The following is a 19,099-nucleotide window of genomic DNA, read 5'->3' as shown; positions in this document are numbered from 1 at the left end:
GTGCAGAATAGTAGCGGCAAAGATGCCTACCGTATGCACACTTGATTCCCGATGTTGTTTCACAAATTCAGCCATTTAAGACTCACAGGGTCCTTGTAACAGAAGTATGGTTTTCTTCAAATGCCATGAATTTTTTTTCAGCGGCTCCCTGAGCACAATATTGCTCGTACTAAACAGTAAGAACAGCCATCACTTCAACCATCATGATTTTATCATTTCTGACAAGCCGTCGGCGTCATTCCAACAAGACGTTTCTCTCGCCATCGACAAGGAGAGTCACTAATACCACACACGCACACACACACACACATAAAAGAAATTTCTCGTGATAATATAACATGATTCCATTGGCTGCCGTGTGCAAGACGTCATGGTGTACGCCTTACAAAATGACGGTCCGTTTGTCATGCTGATGGGTAATTGCTTGGAAAGTTTCTTTCTTTCCGAGGACCCTATCGGAATGGAATTTGTTACCGGCTGAGGTTGTGAGCCAAAACTCTGTTGATCGGTTTTATTCTGTATTATGCCCCTCGCAATAACGACAATGGCGCTGCGAGTTTTGTTTTGAATAAGGAATAAAGAAATGGAGCTGCCAAGAATTTCCCGTCATTTACTGCAGCATTTCTTACAGTGTACCTAGTACAGCAATAGCACATCAATGCCCCCGACCCCGGGCGTGTTCGGGCGCCATAACACCGTTGTTTGTTTGCTTTGTTTTGAGGTCGCGGGAGCGACCTAATATATGTTCCACGTTTTCTTTACCGAAAATGTGTATGGGTCAGGGAACCGGGCATAAAGAATGTCGAAGCATGAAGTGCACAGCGGAACCACCACGTATTAACTCTAAAGACTCGAAGCACGTTTGTCATGGGTGACATGGAGTGTTTCGACATGCGTGAGCTAATAGCGTATTAAATTCTAAGAAGAAGCGGAGCGCTGGCAACTATATCTTGCACTCCGTGGTGATGTACGCTCACTTAGTGTGTAACTAGAGTCAAAGTTACCTACTGGGGGAAGTTTGTCAACACTCGAAAATAAAGTTAGATGAAAACAAGCCTCCCAGAAAAGAATATCTTAAGCGCAGCTTCTTTTTTAGAGCGTGAAAATGGTAGTAAAGGTGTTTTACTGTACACAACAGTTATAGTTTTCAGAAAAGAAGGCAGAGTGCTGTAACTATGACAGATATATACGACGGGATACAAAAGACTTACACAATTCAATTTTTTTTAGAAATAAGAAATCAAACTTGGGCTGAATAAAACAAATATTGATAAGAGCTACACAGACCGACAAAAAGACGGGAGACCTGTCTCAAGCTAGCTAAGATAAATCAGAGAAGGAGTGCCTACGCCCAGTCAAAAGTAAAATTGCATTCAGTCGACGAGCTTTCGGTTGAAGAATACGTATGTGCTGACAGGTTCTGATTTCAGGTTTTCAGAGCGGGGTCCACACTGCTGCGCCACAGTTTGCTCAGAAGCATTTGTATAAAGTCCAAGGCAGTCAGGATACCTTAGATGTATCCAACGTCAACATGATTTATAAGATGTGGCATTCACATTCCAGGCAGTGGCACATGAATTTGTGCAAACTATATGCGCCTGGAAGCAGTAAATTTCTCGTGGTTCAAAAGTTTTAAACATTCAATGACGTGCATCATAGAGAGAAAATAATTGGGTGTTATTGAATTATGTATTTCGAAAAAAGCAGGTTAAACACGCGTCCTAGGGGCATGGTTCAGACTAAAGTTTACTGCGGCTCTCGCCAGCTGGCATGACTCAGCTAAAACTCTAGGTGGTACTGCTAGGTAGCAGTGCATGTATAAACATCGAGTCACAATTTCAAGCGATGCAAAGTTACTGGTCTTTATCGCACCCATATAACCTCGTGCATACAAAAAGCAAGTACTGTTCAAGAATTTTTAAAGAAGCATAGAACACACAAGTAGTAGACATCACGACGAAATATTGACAATACGCTACCAACCACACCATATTTATATATACCGCAAAGTAGACAAGGCCCGTTTTTATTACGTACGATTACTTTTCTTCGCGTATATCGGAAGCCTGCTGAATGCATTACAGTAAAAAAAAAACAGCTCTACACAGCCTATACGCCACAGAACATGATGACGGCCATGTTCTGTTCACTACGTAACCAGACAATTAACTGAGAAAATATAAAATTGACCGGGAGTTCTAAATCAACAAGAGCGGATGCTCGGATTTTGTGGTACGGCATTGCTGAAACTGAGAGCAAGAAAAACGCAAATAGACAGAGGTGAACACCGGAACGTGCTCATTTTAATGAAGTTCAGCGTTGCGGAGCTTGATCGATTCAGCGAAATAGAGAATGAGTAGTAGTAGGTCGGAAGCAAGGATGTTTAAAAACCTCCTTGACCGGAAGTAAAGTGTTGTGGGCTTCAGCTCCGTCTCTGTGTTTCTGGTGCTCTTAGTTTTATTTCCCAAACCGATTCGACAGCAATGTTCTACCTTTGGCAAGCGGGGTTGACCGTGGCGTGGAATGATCAAACTCACTTTGACTGAAGGCCATGGAATAGTAGAGGCTGAGGAGCGACACCAGGAAGAGCACGCTGGTAAGGAGGAATAAGGCGCTCAGCAGTGGCGCCTCCATGGTCCCACCGCCTTCGTGGTGCAGCTGTGCGGTAGAGCTGATGGATTCCCTCCGGTTACTGGGGAGAGCATGATCGCCATGTAGTCCGGCCGGCACCGAACGACTTGATCTACAACCTGGCAACGTCGCAGCTGCTCTATGCTACGCCAGACACCTGATGCGGTGACCTTGGTGTTCTAAGAAAGAGAGAGTAAGTTTAATAATATCTGGAGAAGCTGTAGAGTGGCATGCTTAACAGCGTTGTGCTGCTAAGCACGAAGTCACGGGAACCAGTATGGGCTGCTGCCCCTGTCGTACTCTGACGTAGGTGGTACGCAAAACAGCTCGTGTACCGAGAATGGGGTGTCTGTTACATAAGAGATGATAAAATTTTGTCCGGAGCCCTTCATTGCACTTTTTCTAATATATTCGAATTTAGGATTCAAAACCATTTAATATATCTCAACTTTCCTTAAATATTATGTCTCATCATTTCATGTCAGCTAATAACTTGCTATATCAACACCTATGGTGTCAAATCGCCGCAATGCTAGCCTTACGTACAGACGGAATATCTGACTAATATGTATGTTCGGGTCGGTTAAGACCCATCTCAACCGACCCAGCCGTCTTAACTATCTTCTCGCCTATGCGCAGAAACCCCGCAAAGTGGACGTCATCCACGCATCCATGCCAGCCTGCATTGCCCCGGAACCGACCAACTGAAACCAAGGAAAGTTGGCGCCATCTGTACATTCACCACAGCCCTGCACTGACACGTGACTGACCAGCTGGTGATACGCCCCCCGCCCGTTATATACTCGGACGCATCGTGGAACTCAACCACTTTTCGGGCAGCAGTGGCAGCAGACGGTTCATCGGAGCGTCGTCTTAACTATCTTCTCGCATATATGCGCAGGTTGGTTACAGTTCTTTGTACGATAGTTATCGCTTTATAGCTGCTCCTGCTGCTACTGCTGCCCTCGTGTCTTGTACTTTGTGACTAGACGAGTGCTAGAATGAGTGACATATGTGAATCCTGTAAACAATACTTTTATGAAGATGAGGATGTTATAACATGTACAGAATGCCGGCGATGCTATCACATCGGAGAATGTATCGGTATAAGTGAGCGCATCTATAAAAAGAAAGGGAAAAAGGAAAAGAAAGCCTTAAAATGTCAGACCTGCCGCATGCCTTCATCTCGGAACAGTCAGATGAATAATAACCCTGATCAATCAGCTTTAACGGGAGCCTTAAGACAGCAACTTGCGGAAATTAACAAATGCTTGGCGCATTTGACAACCAAGGTCGATGACCTTGCAGAATTAAAGCAAGCAGTGACCAGCATTGAACAATCCATTCAACACATGTCAGATACGCATGACAGGCTTCTCTAAATCAGCGCAAGGCATGATAAAGAGAAAGCCTCCGCAACAGAGTGGAAGCTGTTGAACAAAATTTCGACAAAAAAGAAATTCACAAGCTAAACATAGAGCCAAATGACCTTCAGCAATACAGTCGCCGCCATAATCTGGAAATACATGGCATGCCGTTTATTGAAAAAGAGGATACCCTGTAACGGGGAGTTAACGACCTAGCGAAGCAGCTTGACCTGCAAACACTATCTGATCATGACGTTGAAAGCACGCATCGCTTGCCACCACGTAACGGGAAACCCCCAGTTATACTTATAATATTTGCTCGACTGAGCTTGAAGGCAGCATGGCTTGCAAAACGCGCCAAACTAAGAGAAAAAAACAGTAATATTCAACTATTTGATAACCTGACTCCTCTAAATAAGAAGCTCTTTAGATGGCAAAGACTAGAGTCACCGAGATGAACTATCGATTCACTTGGTCTTCACAGGGATGGATTTTTGTCAGAAAGAATTCCGAAGCACGTGCAATCCGAATTGCCTCTGAAGATGACCTAATCAAGATTGTTTAAACACTTACTATACCTATTGCCTTTTCTAGCTTTTTTTCCCTATTTTGATGAACACGTCGATGCATCACAATGCTGTCTCTTTCAAGAATTTGATTAAGGACTCGGACTTTCTTTCTGAACGTGGTCTTTCCCTTTATCATAATAATGCACAGAGTATGAGGAACAAGGGTGAAGAAATTGAAAGTGAATTGGTACACCTTGACTATGACTTTGATATCATGGGCTTCTCCGAGACATGGTTTTCCTCACAATCAGACGTGGTCAGCTTGGGAAATTACAATACGGAATCAATATTTCGAATTGGAAAACGCGGTGGCGGTGTATCTTTGTATATTAAATAAAATTTGCTTTATGAGGCATGGCCCGACTATTGTATTGTGTGTAATGATTTCAAAACAGTTACTGTAATACACAACAAGGTTGTGATAGTACTGATCTACCGCCCCCCAGACGGTAACCCTGACGCACTTCTTGAGTTTTTAGAGAAGCTTCAACATCATGCTAATTCCAATCGATGGTTCATGATATCATTTGGTAACTTTAATATTGATATATTGTTACGGGGAGTATTTAATTACCAGTAATTACCAGTAAGGGATGACGTCCAAAGAGAAGATAGAAGGGTGAGTAGCCGGCAGTTTCATGACGCGATGAGTTGTATGCAAATGTGACGAACGGAAGCGCAACGTCCCAATCGTGGTGGTCATTGGAAACGTACATGGAAAGCATGTCGGTCAGTGTACGGTTTAGGCGTTCGTTGAGTCCATTGGTTTGAGGGTGATATGAGGTCGTGAAGTTGTGGTGAGTAGCACATGATCGAAGTAGATCGTCAACCACACGAGAGAGGAAGCAGCGACCGCGATCTGTGAGCAGGTGACGTGGAGCACCATGTTGGAGGATGACGTCATACAGTAGGAAGTCGGCTACGTCTGTGGCGCAGCTGGTTGGCAACGCTCGAGTAATTGCATATCGAGTGGTATACTCCGTAGCGACTGCAATCCATTTGTTGCCTTTCGTGGAAATTGGAAAGGGACCGAGCAAGTCCAGGCCCACTCGATAAAACGGCTCGGTTGGAACGTCAATTGGCTGAAGTAGACCAGCAGGTTGGGTCGCAGGTTTCTTGCGACGCTGACACAGGTCACAAGATGTTACGTAGCGGCGAACGGACCGATAAAGGCCCTTCCAGAAAAACCGTCGTCGTATGCGATCATCAGTTCTCGAGACGCCTAAGTGCCCGGAAGTGGGGGCGTCATGAAACTGGACGAGGACGTCCCTGCGCAGATGATACGGGACAACGAGCAGGAGTTCTGCGCCGTCGGGGTGCATGTTGCGGCGGTAAAGAACGTTATCCTGAAGCAAGAACATGTTGAGTGAAGGATCGGTGGTGCCGGATTGCAGACGGTCAATAATAGAGAGCAACGATGGATCTCTACGTTGTTCGTCGGCCACATGGATGAAGTCTGTTATCGCCAAGACACAGGTGTCGGAGTCTGTTTCAGTGGAGTCGGGTGGTTCAACGGGATGGCGGGAGAGGCAGTCGGCGTCGTTGTGTAACTTGCCAGATTTGTACACTACCGAGAACGTGTACTCCTGTAACCGTAATGCCCAACGGCCGAGCCTTCCTGTGGGGTCTTTAAGTGTCGAGAGCCAGCAGAGCGCATGGTGGTCTGTTATGACCACGAACGGCCGTCCATATAGGTACGGACGGAATTTCGCGACAGCCCAGACGAGAGCTAGGCACTCCCGCTCAGTAATGGTGTAATTCTTCTCCGACGGTGACAGAAGACGACTAGCATACGCGATCACACGGTTGACTTCGTTCTGTGTTTGGGCGAGGATAGCACCAATGCCATGGCCGCTTGCGTCGGTGCGAAGTTCTGTTCTAGCAGCCGGGTCAAAATGAGCCAGCACAGGTGGTGAAGTGAGGGCAGAAATCAACGACGCAAAGGAAGTCGCTTGTTCCGCGCCCCAAGAAAAGGCCGCATCCTTTTTGAGTAGGTCCATGAGGGGTCGAGCAATGTCCGCGAAGTTGAGAACAAAGCGGCGAAAGTAAGAGCAGAGCCCAAGAAAGCTGCGTACTTCTTGCGTGGACCGTGGAACCGGGAAGTCGCGGACGGCGCGGACCTTGTCAGGGTCCGGTTGTACGCCAGTAGCGTCGACTAGGTGTCCGAGTAATTTGATCTGGCGGCGCCCAAAGGTACACTTAGATGAATTGAGCTGGAGGCCAGAACGCCGAATTATGTCGAGAATGGCCGACAGACGAGGGAGGTGGCTGTCAAAGCTGGGCGCGAAAACGATTACGTCATCCAGATAACAAAGACAGGTTGAGCATTTCAGACCACGTAGAAGAGTGTCCATCATGCGTTCAAAAGTTGCAGGAGCATTACACAAACCAAAAGGCATAACCTTAAATTGGTATAGGCCGTCGGGCGTGATGAATGCGGTCTTCTCGCGGTCGCGCTCATCGACGGCAATTTGCCAGTATCCCGAGCGGAGGTCTAGCGACGAGAAATATTTGGCACCATGGAGGCAGTCGAGCGCATCATCAATTCGGGGAAGAGGGTACACATCCTTCTTCGTTACCCGATTGAGATGGCGATAATCGACGCAAAACCGCCAGCTGTTGTCCTTCTTTTTCACAAGCACTACAGGGGATGCCCAGGGGCTAGAAGAAGGCTCGATCACATCTTTATCTAGCATTTTATCAACCTCCTTTTGGATGACTTGGCGCTCAGAGTGAGACACTCGGTAAGGGTGCTTGTGAAGGGGGCTGGCGTCTCCAGTGTCGATGCGGTGGGCCACGACTTGTGTACGGCCTAATGGAGTGTTCTCAACATCAAATACGTCAAGGTACGAAATTAGGACACCAGGGAGGGCTTCACTTTGGGACGGTAAGAGGTCGGGGGATATCATTTTGTCCAGAAGTGCCTGGGTTGGCGCCGGTATGACAGGTTGGGTGATGGGCTCAGCGTCAGCATTGAATGAAGGAACAGTACATTCTTCCAGAGGTGACAGTTCGGCTAGTGAAATTCATTGAGGAAGAACATGGGTCGAAGTAGAAAAGTTGAGGACTGGAAGCAGCGTTCTGTTGTTGGCAACAACCACTATGGTATGAGGAAGGGCGATGTTGCGCGAGAGGATCAGGTCTGTGAGGGGAGCGACCACATATTCACCATCAGGGACCGGTGGAAACGGTGACATAAGGACGTAGGTAGCAGCCTGCGCGGGTAGTCGTAGAAACTCCATGGAACGTAGGCGAGTGTGACTTGATGCGGCGTAATCAGGACACAATGGCAGTTCGAGCCGCAAAATGCCAGTAGAACAATCGATGAGGGCAGAGTGGGCGCTCAAGAAGTCAATACCAAGAATGACATCATGAGGGCAAGCGTCCAGAACAGCGAAAAGAACTGAAGTGTTGTGACCGGCAACAGTAACGCGGGCAGTGCACATACCAAGAACCGGTGTTCGGGTGCCGTCAGCTACTCGCACAGTAGGAGAGACGGCAGGTGTCAGCACTTTGCGTAGGCGGCGTCGGAGCGTAGAACTAAGAACAGATATGTGGGCGCCAGTATCAATGAGAGCAGTAACGGGCACACCGTCGACGAGAACACCGAGCAAATTGCGTCTGGAAGTAGGGTTCAATAGAGGTTTTTCTGTCCTTGTCGTCAATGCAGCCTCACCTCCCGGAGCTGCACTGGCTAGTTTCCCGGGTGGTGGCCAGAGGAAGCCGGACAAGGAGAGCGACGGCGTTGAGGGGAGCAGCGACTGGCGAATTTGAGGAGACGGCGATCGGCTGGACCAGTGTCCTTGTGCGGCAACATCGGCGTAGGTCGATCAGAGCGCGAAGACAGACGGTGAGGATCACGGGCCGGAAATTGGTCGTCGAGAAGAGGTGTGCTATAGTACTGGCCACGATCTTGGCGGCGGTCACTAGGGAAGCTTGGTCGGTAATTCCGACGATTGCGGCAGTGGCGTGAAATGTGGCCGACGCGAGAGCAAGAAAAACAGATTGGGCGGTCGTCAGGCGTCCTCCACTCAGATGGGTTTCGGTAGCGGGGTGTGAACCGGGGAGCAGAAGCGGCAGCAGCAACAATTGGGGCGGCGTGGTGTTCAGTGTGAGGACCGGAAGGGCACATGGGCGGAGGAGCATAACTGGTGGCTTGTGGAACTAGGACGCCCATATTTGCAACCTCTTGACGGACGACGGCCTGAATGAGGGATATTGTCGGCAAATGGTCGTGACCAGGTGCCTGATAAGCGGCTGGAGCCATGGCTTCGAGCTCCTGGTGAACAATCCTGGCCAAGTGGTTAGGCGTCGAGAACGGAGGGGGCGTCATGGGATCTTCGCACGAGGAGGTCGCAGCTGTGTTCGGGAGTCTGTTAAAGCGCTGAGTAATCCGTCTGCTTTTTGCTTGTTCAAACCGCCTGCATTCTGTGATGATGGTGGTGCTGTGCTTACACAGAAGTATGTTGAAGGCATCGTCAGCTATGCCTTTCAACACGTGGCCAACCCTGTCTGCCTCTGGCATGTCTTTGTCAACTGTGCGGCACAAGGCTAGCACGTCTTGGATGTATGCGACGTACGATTCCGTGGACGTCTGAGCTCTGGCCGCCAGCTCGTGCCGGGCTGTCATTTGTCGCGCGGCCGATCGACCAAACAATGCGCGCATCTTCTCCTTGCAGACGTCCCAACTCGTCAGTTCTTCTTCGTGCGTGTTATACCACACGCGAGCCGTGCCCCGTAGGTAAAAAATGACGTTGGCGAGCATTAGGGTCTCATCCCACCTGTGGTGCTTGCAGACGCGCTCGTACAATAAGAGCCAATCGTCGACGTCATTGTTGTCCGTGCCGCAAAACGTGCCGGGGTCGAGGGGTTGCGAAAGGACCACGGTTGCTGGAGCCACTGGCGTGGGCTGCGATGACTGCGAACTGTCCTCAGCCATGGAGGCAGGAGAAACGTGGCGTCCGCTCCGAAGATCCAGGGCCGGGTGGAATAGAACCCGCAACCTCCACCAAAAAGATGTTACGGGGAGTATTTAATTACCAGTAAACGGCTAGCACTTGTCTAGTCAAGACTGCACAGAGCGCACAGGTTCCAGCAGGTTTCAGTCTGACAGAAGAGCCTCTGACCCAGCCCCACTACAACGTCTTTGTCTTTGCCATGGCTCGTGACAATATCAAAAGATGGTCCTACTAAACTAAAGCTAATGGAATTAATGTTGTCACATGGCTGTGAAAACATCATTAACACCCCTACCAGAATAACAAGCAAATTAGAAACGATCATTGATCTCTGTTTCACTAATTTATCCCCTGACAATGCATTAGCCGGAGTATTAAGCTCCGGTATAAGCGACCACTTACCTTTTTTTGCACTATTAACAATGCCAGAACTGCAGAATTGTCCAAAATACATGCGTAGAGATATAAACGATACAAATATTCTCCGTTTTCGCTCTCTAATGCTTAACTGCAATTGGGATGACCTGTACCGAGAACCTGATCCATCTAAGGGATACAAGCTGTTTATGGCGAAAATTGTTAGTAATTATAATACTGCTTTTCCGTACGTTGTTGTAAAAAACACAAGAGAGCAAGAAAGGAGTGGATTACGCCGGCACTTCTAAAGCGGATAAATGAAAAAAAGAAACTTTTCCAGCATTTTTTGAAAACAAAAGAACAAACTGACCTCATTCATTTCAAATATTTCAGAAACAAACAAAACAGGGACCTAAAGAAGGCGAAAATAGATTTCTATGCCTACAAGTTTTCTACAATGATTCACAACTCAAAAATGGTTTGGAGTTCAGTTAATAAATTGATAGGAAGAAAACAGGCCACTGTCCCTAGCGATATACAGATAAACGATATCCATTTCAGTGGCAGACAAATTTAACCTTCACTTCCTTGAGGCAGGATCGTCAAGTAATATAACGCAAGCGACTGACCTTAAACCGGCTGAATGCTATATTGAAAGCTCTTTCACTAATTCTTTGTTTTATCACCTGTTACCGAGGAGGAAGTAGCCACTGCCATATGCTCACTAAAGAACAGTTCACCAGGCGAAGATGGCATCACCGCAGTACCTATCAAGGCGGTTGTTGATTTGATTGTTGCCCCATTCACTTACATATGCAACAGACTCTTCTTGACGGGAATTTTTCCATGTGCTATGAAAATAGCTCGCGTAACAATAATTTTAAAGGAGGTAATAAAAATGAACTACAAAATTATCGACCAATATATCTATATTGCCGCTTTTCTCAAAGGTCGCGGAACGCCTGATATATAAGAGGGTATACTCTTTTATAGCAAACAGAAATATCATTTGTGAAGAACAGTATGGATTTCAACCAGGTAGATCAACTCAGACTGCTCTACTCCGTATTAAGGATAGCCTACTTCATAACTTTGAAAAAAAGTTTTACACTGTGGGAATATTTCTCGATTTCCGTAAGGCTTTTGATTCGATAAACCATGACATATTAATTAGGAAGCTACATATGTATGGAATACGCGGAATTGCGCTTGATCTAATGAAAAGCTATCTTTGGGCCAGGAAACAATATGTACAGCTTCATAATTTTAAATCTGATTTGGGCGTAATTAAGTATGGGGTTCTTCAAGGATCGATACTTGGCCCCTTACTTTTTATACTTTATATCAACGACATAATAAGCATTCCTTTCACACCAAACATAGTCATGTACGCCGACGATACCAATGTATTCTTTTCTGGTTTAGATCTCCGCGACATTGAGATAACCGCAAATTCCTGGTTGGATAAACTAAAATCATGGCTTACAGTCAACCAACTAGAACTAAACATAATAAAAACCAAATTTATGCTCTTCAAGCAAAAAGAAATAGGCCTATAGATCATGCTATCTCTGATTTTTAATGGAGAATATATTGCGCAGGTAAATAAAATTCAATTTCTAGGTGTATGCTTTCAAAGCGACCTTAGTTGGTCTGACCATGTGGACAACCTTCGAATAAAAATATCAAGGTCAATCGGTCTAATTCGATGCTTGCAGCATCTCCTTCCAGGGAGAGTTAAACGGCAGCTTTACTTTTCTTTTATCTACTCGCAAATCATGTATTGCATTTTAGTCTGGGGTACGTGTAACAAAACAAATACAGAAAGTATAATTCTTCTTCAAAAACGAGCACTAGGTTTGATAACTACCTCGGTCCCCACAAACATGTCTCTTTTTCGTGTGTATAATGTACTCCCATTCCCAGAGTGCTATAGGATGCAACTAGCCATGTTAATCTTCAAAAAAATTAAAGAAAATTTTCAGATTTTTTCTGACACATACTTAAGCAGAGATCTTACGTATAATCTGCGTACTGTTGCGTTGGTCGGGCCAATGTGCCAGACTAACTATAGTGTACAGACAATTGATAACCGAATTGTTCTATTGTGTAATAAGATTCCTAAAATAGTTGAATACGCTAGGGAGGCTATAAACATTACACAATTTAGGAAGCGAATTATGGATGTAATAAATAGAGCACAATTCTAAGGTGCATGTGCTGAAAATATTTAATGTATGTAATATGTTTCAAGTATTCATTGTTTTTTACATCACATTTCAACTTGTAAATGGTGCTGATCATAGTGCATTCTGCATTTAAAGCTGAGGAACAGCTTTTTTTTTGCATCTCTATCTTATATTTCTCAAATTGCTATAGTATTCCTCGTTTCTTCATTGGTTGTATGTAAATTACTGTATATGCTGTACTGTCCTGCTGTACCTGGCCGAAGTGCCTCACGGAGAGTGGGCCTAGTCAGGAGACACACTCTCCTTTTGCCCCCTTCGTGGGTACTTTGTGAAAATGCCCAAATAAAATGAAAATGAAATGAAATGAGTCCAAATACCTTTAGCAGTTCCCCGCTGAGAACTCCACGTACCATTGTGTAGGGTATGTTTTCATGTCTCGATATCCATCTTTCGAACGCCGCGGAATATCGACAGCGCACAAGTAAAATCTAGCACATAGCTACCGTTCTGGCCGTTTACCACGTTATAGCATACACGTTCTAGCTAGGCCAAGCTACACAAGCATTATTTGGGGCGCAGCTAGAAAGCTCGATGGTGGGAGAGGCAGTGATGATATTGCGCGAGCGGTATGGTAGTACACTCAGTGAACTTTGTGAGCTCAAAGACAAAATCAATGGCTAGTCAAATATGCTCAAGGAATAAATTGGCTTTTTTTAATGGTCACCGCCTCGATAAAGACAATTTTCACCACATGGGGTCCACACGGTGTCGATTCCATAAAAGTACGAGCCCACGTCTTCCCATTACGTCTTCGCATTACGCGTACGATGCTCTTACCATTGAGCTACCGCGGAGCCGTTTTCCCATCCACTTTCTAGGGTATTTATGTCTTACAACTAGAGCTGACCCTGGGAGTGTTAGCCAGCCCCACCACTCACAAGCCATAGGGCGGATGTGGAACATCCTTTCTGCCGCAGGCGTCACGAGCACGTGATCTTTTTGGGTGATGGCGACTGGTCAATAAACCCACATATGCTACCTGAAGGCATCAATGTTGCCGGATTCGAGCCCTCGTTATCTAATGAACGAGAAGAAAGTGAATCGAGGGGCCCGATTTTTATTAATCATATCATACGGCTCCGCGGTAGCTCAATGGTAACGAGCATCGCACGCGTAATGCGAAGACGTGGGTTCGTTCCCCACCTGCGGACAGTTGTTTTTTCATCCATTTTCATTCCCATTAATTTATCATTTCTTTAATTCAAATAGTCGAAACAAGTAATTCCCCCTATGTTGTCCTTGGTGTCATTATTTTCTGGCTTCTTAAGATATGATTAATAAAAATCGGGCCCCTCGGTTCACTTTCTTCTCGTTCATTAGCGTTGAAAGAGGAACTCGCCAGAACGTCAAAATGGATTAGACGAACGCGACTCCTTACTGTAACTTAGAGCGCCCAAACATGTGGACAAGAGAGACTCGCGCTTTACACTTTTTCCCAAAAACATTTGTGACCAAGTAAGCCTCATGCACGGCACTTAAAAGGTTAACGTGCCTACATCTAACTGCATGAGCGTTCTTGCATTCTACCTCCATCCGGTTGAGGACACCGTGACTGTGAATCAAGCACGTGACTTTATGCTTAGCAGCACATCGCAATACCTACTGAGACGTGGTGGTGTTTGCCCGCATATAGATTCGGCACGGTGTTATAGCTTGCTGCGTGGTTGCTAGATGCGACGAAGTGGCGGCGTGAGAACGACGACAGCGCAGTGGCACACACCAGGCCCGCGTAATGCGCACACTGCTGCCAAAATAGTTGCTCAATCGCGCAGGCTTTTACTCACGCTTCGCTGTGTCTGCCTGCGAGCCTTGCGAACGAGAAGTAGTGCATGGCGTTAAGGTGCCTCCGGTGGCCGGTACCTGTGTGCGGGCAAGAACAAGCGCAATATGCGACACTCGGAAGCTGCACGTGATGCAATTTTGCGCAAAGATTACAATCATGTTATACATTCAGTTATTTAGCTGACAGTCTGAAACTTTGTCTTAAAGTTCATTGACGTCTTACCTAGTTTTCCCAGCTACAGGTCGGTGTACCATGCATATTGCTCTAAATCGTAACCTAGCATGGCTTTCATTTAGCGAGTTGGAAAAGCGAATCCATAGGGCATGCATTGAGCGCGAAGAGGACCCGAACCGCGAACCATAAGCAACTTGTTAGCCTTATTGTACTGATTTCCTGTAACTGTAATGACTTTTTCAGACTAATCCATGGACTTTATTAGGACATGTGATATGTTCTCAAAGAAAATAATTCGCATCCAATTTACAGCAGACCGAGGCTACAAAGGAGCACTATACTGGTTTCTCAGAAACTAATCGCGCGGCACTTTCTCGCAGTTCGCGCGCTTTTTTCAGGCTTGGAACAAAGTTTTATGTAGCACGTATTCAGAATCAGAAAACGGGATCGAGAATTTTTCAGTATGGCGTACAATTTTTTCATGGGCGCTTTTGCTCTGAATGTAGTAATTGAGCAGTTTAATAAATAGTAATAACAAATTATGTTATTAGGCGAAATACAAAGAATAATCTGACTTATTCCAAGCGAAAGCAGATAGTACACCATGGTTCTGGCCAGCTACATCACATTTGCATACATTTAATTTTTGGCAGAAATAACGTGGCCAAACCCAATCTCATTCTTCTTCTTTCTGGGGTTTTACTTGCCGAAACCAGTTGTGATTATGAGGCACGCCGTAGTGGATGGCTCAGAATTAATTTTGACCACCTGGGGTTCTCTAACGTGCGCTACAACGCAAGCACACGGGCAGTCTCAGTGTGGTCGTTGAGGCAGCCGAAACAGCTTAAAACTTGGAAAACATTTATTGAAAAAGAATTGGGATAGCCGAACATGTCACTTCAGCGCTGCACTAACACGAATGACTAACATGAAACGCGATAGGCTTCGCCTTTAAGAGTGGAACGCGATGGCACTCAAAGATCCCTGAATGCTTGTCAGGCTTCACTGCCACTGCAGCTTTCTTTTTTCTCCACCTTCGCCTCTGTACGCCGCTGTTGGTATGGTAGAAATGCTGGAAAAGGGGGTTTGTGTTTGAGTTTTCTCGTTACATAATTATGTTTTCTCGTACATTCAAATTACAATCCGATGCTATCATGTCTGGAGGTTGTGGTTAAGTCGTAATTTACAATTTTTCTGGCGGATTTTAGTTTGACAAATTCAATTTGGTTCACTAAGGCCTTGCGGCATGCGGTGAGCCAAAATTATCCACGGTTCAGGATGATTTTCTCCGCCACCAACGCCGGCGCGCCCATGCCTACACCGGCGCGGATGCCGGATTTTCTGCGACACGGGGCCCTTAAAGGAACACTAAAAGGACAAATGATTTCTTCTGTATCAGTAGATTACCCTTCCACGATACCGAAAACGCCACTCTTACCGCGACAAGACGCTTGGTAAGCCAGAAATGGAAAACACAGAAAGCGAGTGGCGACGCCTCATTGAAGTTCCCGCACCAGCTCAGCGTGACTTCATGGATTTTGACAGCGTCTTCTAGGTTCCAGATAATTATTTAGGGGTAAATATTGACTACATTGCGTTATAAGGAGCCCAAGACTGAATATGGCAAGTTTCGCGAACTTTTACTGAGCCAACGTGGCCCAAATAGAAAAATTACTTTAGAAGTCGTGACGTCACACTGAAGTGCTGCCGTAGGGGTTACCGCGCGCAATTTAAAAAAAATTAACTTTGAGCTTCATTTTCTCTTCTAATACTTCACCTATTGCAGTGTGATTAACGACAGCGGAGTCTTCGAAGAATACTTTATCAGTCTAAGTTATTTATTGTTTTTCTTTAATGTCCCCTTAACGCTTTCGCGTTAAAACCTGACACAGCCTACCGTCTCCAACCTACATGTCATAGAGCTAAGGGAACGCCATAATTGAGAGCCATCGAATATGTTTGACCACCCGAAAATGTTTATTAACGTGTAACTAACTTTTAGTAAACCAGCGTTTACGTTTTCCAACCATTCTGAACGCCGTCACCATGCTAAGGAATTCATCCAGCGACGTGCCCATTCGCCATATAAGAGCTATGGTGGCGGGTAGAAGAAACTAAAAGTCAATTGGCCCTAATGCTAAACAAAATGAAGAAGTAGAAACGATTTAAAGTGAAATAGATTTCAAGACGACGTCTGGTGTGGCATAAGTAGCAAACACAGGCTAAAGATGTGCGACATCAGTGTTAGGTGACGGGTCATGAGACGAAAGCGACAACGCGGCACTTTGTTATGTCTCCCTTGTCTCGTTCTCTACCACAGGTATCACGGGATGAAAAATGAACGAGCCCACCGCAATGTGTCAACACGTGAAAAGGTGAAGCAATGTGGGAAGCTAACTCTATGCGAAGCTTTTTTGTGAACAACGGATATGAGATTTCAATCTTTGAACGTTGCTCTTTATGTGCTCCCTCGTGTGCATGCCACTCACGTTGCTTGTTTCGAGAGGTGTTTTTTAGGCAGTTATAACCGTTTAAACCACCACTACACAGCATGCAAACGTTCCTGTAATAGTATCACAAACCTAATGTGAACAAGTTGACGCTGCTTTGTACTTCCGAGTAGCATAGCAAACACGTGAGCATCCTCGCCTTGCTATTGAACGACGTTCGGGCTCATCTGTGCTTCTAATTAGGTTTCAAGGTCAAGCAGCAGCTCCACGACGCTTACTGGCTTCCAGTTTTTCAGCACTTGGTGGTTTTTTGAGGCAAATCAGAAGCTGACTGATGTAAACCTCATGCGCGTGCGGTTCATATAGGATGGTGCCTAGATAGCGCACCAAATAACTGAGACAAGAAGAAACGACAAGCGGGGACAAGCGCTCTGTCCGTCGTTTCCTCTTGTGTCCGTGTTTTGCTGCGCTATCCAGATACATGATGACCAACCAACAATCCCATATCGACACCCTCGTCATACAGGAATAGCCTAGGCAACCTAAAGCCATCTGGCGCAGAAGCACAGCTCTAAAACCCCTATATATAAAAACTAGCGCCAGCCACTTCCCTCCTCCTCCTCCGTTCCACTGTCGCGCTCGGCGCGGCCAGCGCCATCGTGGCGCGATAACGACAGTGGCGCCGCCTACGTCGGGCGTGCCGTGGCAGACGACAGCTAACGCGCTACCAGAGGAAATCCGCGGAAAACTTCGATCGCGCCCTGCGCAGAAGTTTCTGAGGCGCGATTTTGCTTCGTCAGTTAGTAACTGGCCTTAATAATGCCGTTTTGGAAGTATCAACGCGACGATGTGAGACGGCGCAAATACCAAGTGTGCAGCAAGCGTTTGCGCTCGTCGGATGGTAAACAAAAAAAAGCCTTTTGCCCTCGCCTTGTCGGTTGCGGCAACTTAAGGCGCAGCAGCATGCCATAAAACGAAGTTCTTGTCCCTAACACGTTTGATCCGTTTGTGCGTACAGCACTTTCGTCGCACAGGCCCGAGAATGGCGGTCGGAGCACGCCGGAAAGAAATATATATATATATATATATATATATATATATATATATATATATATATATATATATATATATATACAAAAGCGCAACGCGTGCTTCCACGTGACACGGATTAGCCAATGGGGGAGCGGAGGGGGCTGGGGCGACAGGAGGCGGCGAGGGGGAAACGCCGGGGTGAGCGCGGTGGCGGCAAGATCTAAGAATGGCACTACTTTTTATATGTAGGGGCTTTATTTACACAGCTCTTGCTACACGCGGCATCTGGTGTATACGAGAAGACAGAATGAACGACGTCACGATTGACTACCTGTTCACAACAATAATGACAGCGGCGCTGAGGCAACTTGAACTACCGACAGCAAACTATCTCTCTAATCTGCAGTTCGCGAGAGCCAGCGCGTGGGTGACGCGTGGGCGCGATTCACAGCAGCCGACGCCGAGACCACGGTGGCCGAGACCTCCCAGACGATGCGCCGCACCACGCTCATCTCACGCTTTCGCCATACCCTCCTTCGCCTTTCCGCCTCATGCATGGTTCCGCTGCAGCCTCCTCTCCTTCTCCTCGCGCCTCTTACATCTCGCCACGTTTTTCATCCCCAGCTGCGCCCCGCGTTCCCTCTATCTTTCGCTGTGCTCGTTTGCTCGGTTACTCCGGGAACGCCGACGCTCGCCGCACGCACGGGCGCCTAGGATCTGCGTTCTAAATGCAGGGAACCCTAGCAATAAACAGCTTCGCTCTAAAGGCTCACCGAGTGAGCTAATCTCAGCTTCACATAAAATGTTAGGGCCATTGAAGTATAAGATTCACAAGAATCAAGTGGCTCGCAAATTACAGGATCACGGACGTACCGCGCGGCCTGCCATCTTGGGCACACGCACGAAAACCGCGGCGACGTGCTCGCTTCTTGGATCGCTGGTTGGAGTCCACGGCGAGCGGGGGCGCGTCCGGCTCCACGATCTCAGGGCCGCCCGCGACGTCACTCCACGAATCGCCCAATGACCTCATCAGGGACCCCTGGGCGGTCGTCATGCTGAATTCGTGGCGTGCTTTGTGAACCAGGAGGCTCCGAGACACTATCGCTCCAGTTACTCCAGCAGGACAACGAACGATGCTCCGCAACCTGGGCTTTCTTCTTCTTCAAAAAGCCGCGTGCCGCGTGGCCACTCCCACGGCTCGTGACTCTAGAAACTATGATGGTTGAGATGATGATGATCCCTTGTTTGCTCAGTAGGAACTAACCCACTGTAGGGGATAGGCTAAATAAAGACCGGTGGTAATATAATAAAAAAGAATACTAGATATTCGAAGTTGTGAAAGAAACCAATTATGAATGAAATAAAATAGTGTGTGATAAGGTAGTCAGCCTTGCACAAACAGTTAGAGTAAAAATAATTTAATAATAATACCTGAAGTAAATTGAATGGTTGAGGTAAAGCATAAGCAAGTCAAATTTTCAATTACAATATTACTACTATTCTTGTGAATTTGTCTTTCTCCGATTAGA

The 19,099-nt window shown here is 46.5% G+C and overlaps 1 protein-coding gene across 1 annotated transcript in view; it reads right to left on the bottom strand.

The window, feature by feature from the left end:
- LOC119444953 (uncharacterized) overlaps positions 1-2,686 on the bottom strand; it is a 52,655-nt gene extending 49,969 nt beyond the window's left edge. The window contains exon 1 of the mRNA XM_049664814.1: positions 2,538-2,686. Within this exon, the coding sequence (XP_049520771.1) occupies positions 2,538-2,634 (97 nt within the window). The 5' untranslated portion in view covers positions 2,635-2,686. The remainder of the gene's footprint in view (positions 1-2,537) is intronic.
- Between the last annotated feature and the right edge of the window lie 16,413 nt (positions 2,687-19,099).

This window comes from Dermacentor silvarum, chromosome 3 (genome assembly GCF_013339745.2).
Source record: "Dermacentor silvarum isolate Dsil-2018 chromosome 3, BIME_Dsil_1.4, whole genome shotgun sequence".
Classification (NCBI taxonomy): Eukaryota; Metazoa; Arthropoda; class Arachnida; order Ixodida; family Ixodidae; genus Dermacentor; species Dermacentor silvarum.
The sequence above is the reverse complement of the archived record's forward strand: the minus strand, read 5'-3'. Positions and strand labels throughout refer to the sequence as shown.